Below are 1,806 nucleotides of genomic sequence, written 5' to 3' on the forward strand. Positions count from 1 at the left end.
GACACATTTCAAGTCTATCTCTCGCCAGCAGGGGCTAATAAGCTCCATAATCATCCTCACTCAGGGATGCAGGTCGTGGTAGCAGGAGTAAGGAGGCACAGAGAATCATGAGCGGTTCTCACTTCTGTCAACATGTCACTGGCCAGAGTAACTGACATGGCCATATGTAACTTCAAGAGTCAGGAAAAGGCAATTCCCTTACCAAGAAGAGGAGCCACACATATAAGTAAACGGCAGTTCTAATATAAGTTGACTGATATCAGTCTGTTAATATGTGAAGGAAGAGTATTTGTGTTTACTCTTAAATAATATAGTTCTATGTAAACAAATAAGGTACACAGCCATATATACAAATGTACTTTCTATACAAAAGAAATGAAAAAAAGGTTACTTTTTAGCAAAGAGACAAGAATAGAATTGGTTTAAGAGCAAGAGATGTGTTTAAACCAAATACTGAGCTCAGAATGAAGATGCTGCCAGAAGTAAGACTATATGACAGAACAGATCATAGAAATGATTGTTTTCCTCTGGTAATGAGAATAAGAAAAATCAGCCCAACAAGAATTTGTTTAACAGGATTTCCTATCACATTGATGCAGTAACTACAGAAAATAGAATTTATTTCATAAGAGAAGAGGTTGAAAAAGTTCAAAAAGGACAGGTGGCATATGACAAACTCCCAAACAAATTAATGCAAAAACACTTCTTTTCGGCAGGGCACGGTGGCATATTCCAGCACTTTGGAAGGCCAAGGCAGGGGACTGCCTGAGCCCAGAAGCTTGAGACCAGCCTGGGCAACATGGTGAGATCCCATCTCTACAAAAAATACAAAAACTAGTCAGGCATGGTGGTGTGTGCCTGTGGTTCCGGCTACCCAGGAGGCTGAGGCGAGAGGATCACTTGAGCCCTGGGAGGTCTGTCACTCCAGCCTGGGAGACAGAGTGAGGCCCTGTCTGTAAATAAACAAACAAACAAATAACTTTTCACTTCAAGCAGCCCAAGATAAAAAAAAAAAAATTTTTCACAAAATCAAGGATACAAGGAAGAACATTCTGAGCTCTTAAGCCAACTTTTAAAATCTGATTGGTATAAAGTTGCATTCCCATTTAAGCACACACATACGCAAAAAAAGTACTTAAAATTGAAACCAAAACAAAAGTACATATACTTGAACAAGAATTCAAAAATCACAATTTCTTACCTCAGAATTTGATATTGATTCTTTCACTCGGGGAGACTAAAAGAAATACAAAAAGGATGCTTGTTAACTCACAACTCAGGTTACCTGTAGTCAGTCCCTAACTGCAAGTGATGTTAAATGCAAGTCAACTCCATTGAATTCTGATCCATATATAACTCACCAGCAACTCTACCGAAAGTTTTCTGGAAAAAATAACTGTCATGATAATACTGTATTTGTTTGTCCAGGGAGCCTGTAACAAACACATCAATGTACTTACCATAATTTAAAATTCCATATTTTAAAATTGTGAGTTTTTAAGCAAACAAAATGGGACTGTCACATTCTTCAAAGTAAAATTCTTTCTACTAATGGTGAATATATTATGTATAAAAGATCCCAGACAAAGCCTAAACTTTTAAGCTAATAATCCAACACATTCTCAGAGCAGAGTAATTCTGCCTGGGCTTTAATGGAGAAAACTCTTGAGCCAAAATTGATCTGAATGCTGCATGTCAAGAGTCTTCTACCCTTACCCTTAGTGTTGGATATTTGGGAATCTTGTGTGTGAAGAAACATGGGTGGTCCAAAAATAAAGCATGGACCACTAGTAAAAAAAAAAAAAA

At 37.5% G+C, this 1,806-nt stretch overlaps 1 protein-coding gene across 2 annotated transcripts in view; it reads right to left on the reverse strand.

Moving 5' to 3' along the window:
* The window catches only part of OXSR1 (oxidative stress responsive kinase 1), a 99,817-nt gene that overhangs the window by 9,919 nt on the left and 88,092 nt on the right, over positions 1-1,806 (reverse strand). For both annotated transcript variants that reach the window (XM_017508397.2, XM_017508398.2), the window contains one exon: positions 1,202-1,237. In XM_017508397.2, the coding sequence (XP_017363886.1) occupies positions 1,202-1,237 (36 nt within the window). The remainder of the gene's footprint in view (positions 1-1,201; positions 1,238-1,806) is intronic.

Source organism: Cebus imitator, unplaced genomic scaffold (genome assembly GCF_001604975.1).
Source record: "Cebus imitator isolate Cc_AM_T3 unplaced genomic scaffold, Cebus_imitator-1.0 Scaffold391, whole genome shotgun sequence".
Taxonomy (NCBI): domain Eukaryota; kingdom Metazoa; phylum Chordata; class Mammalia; order Primates; family Cebidae; genus Cebus; species Cebus imitator.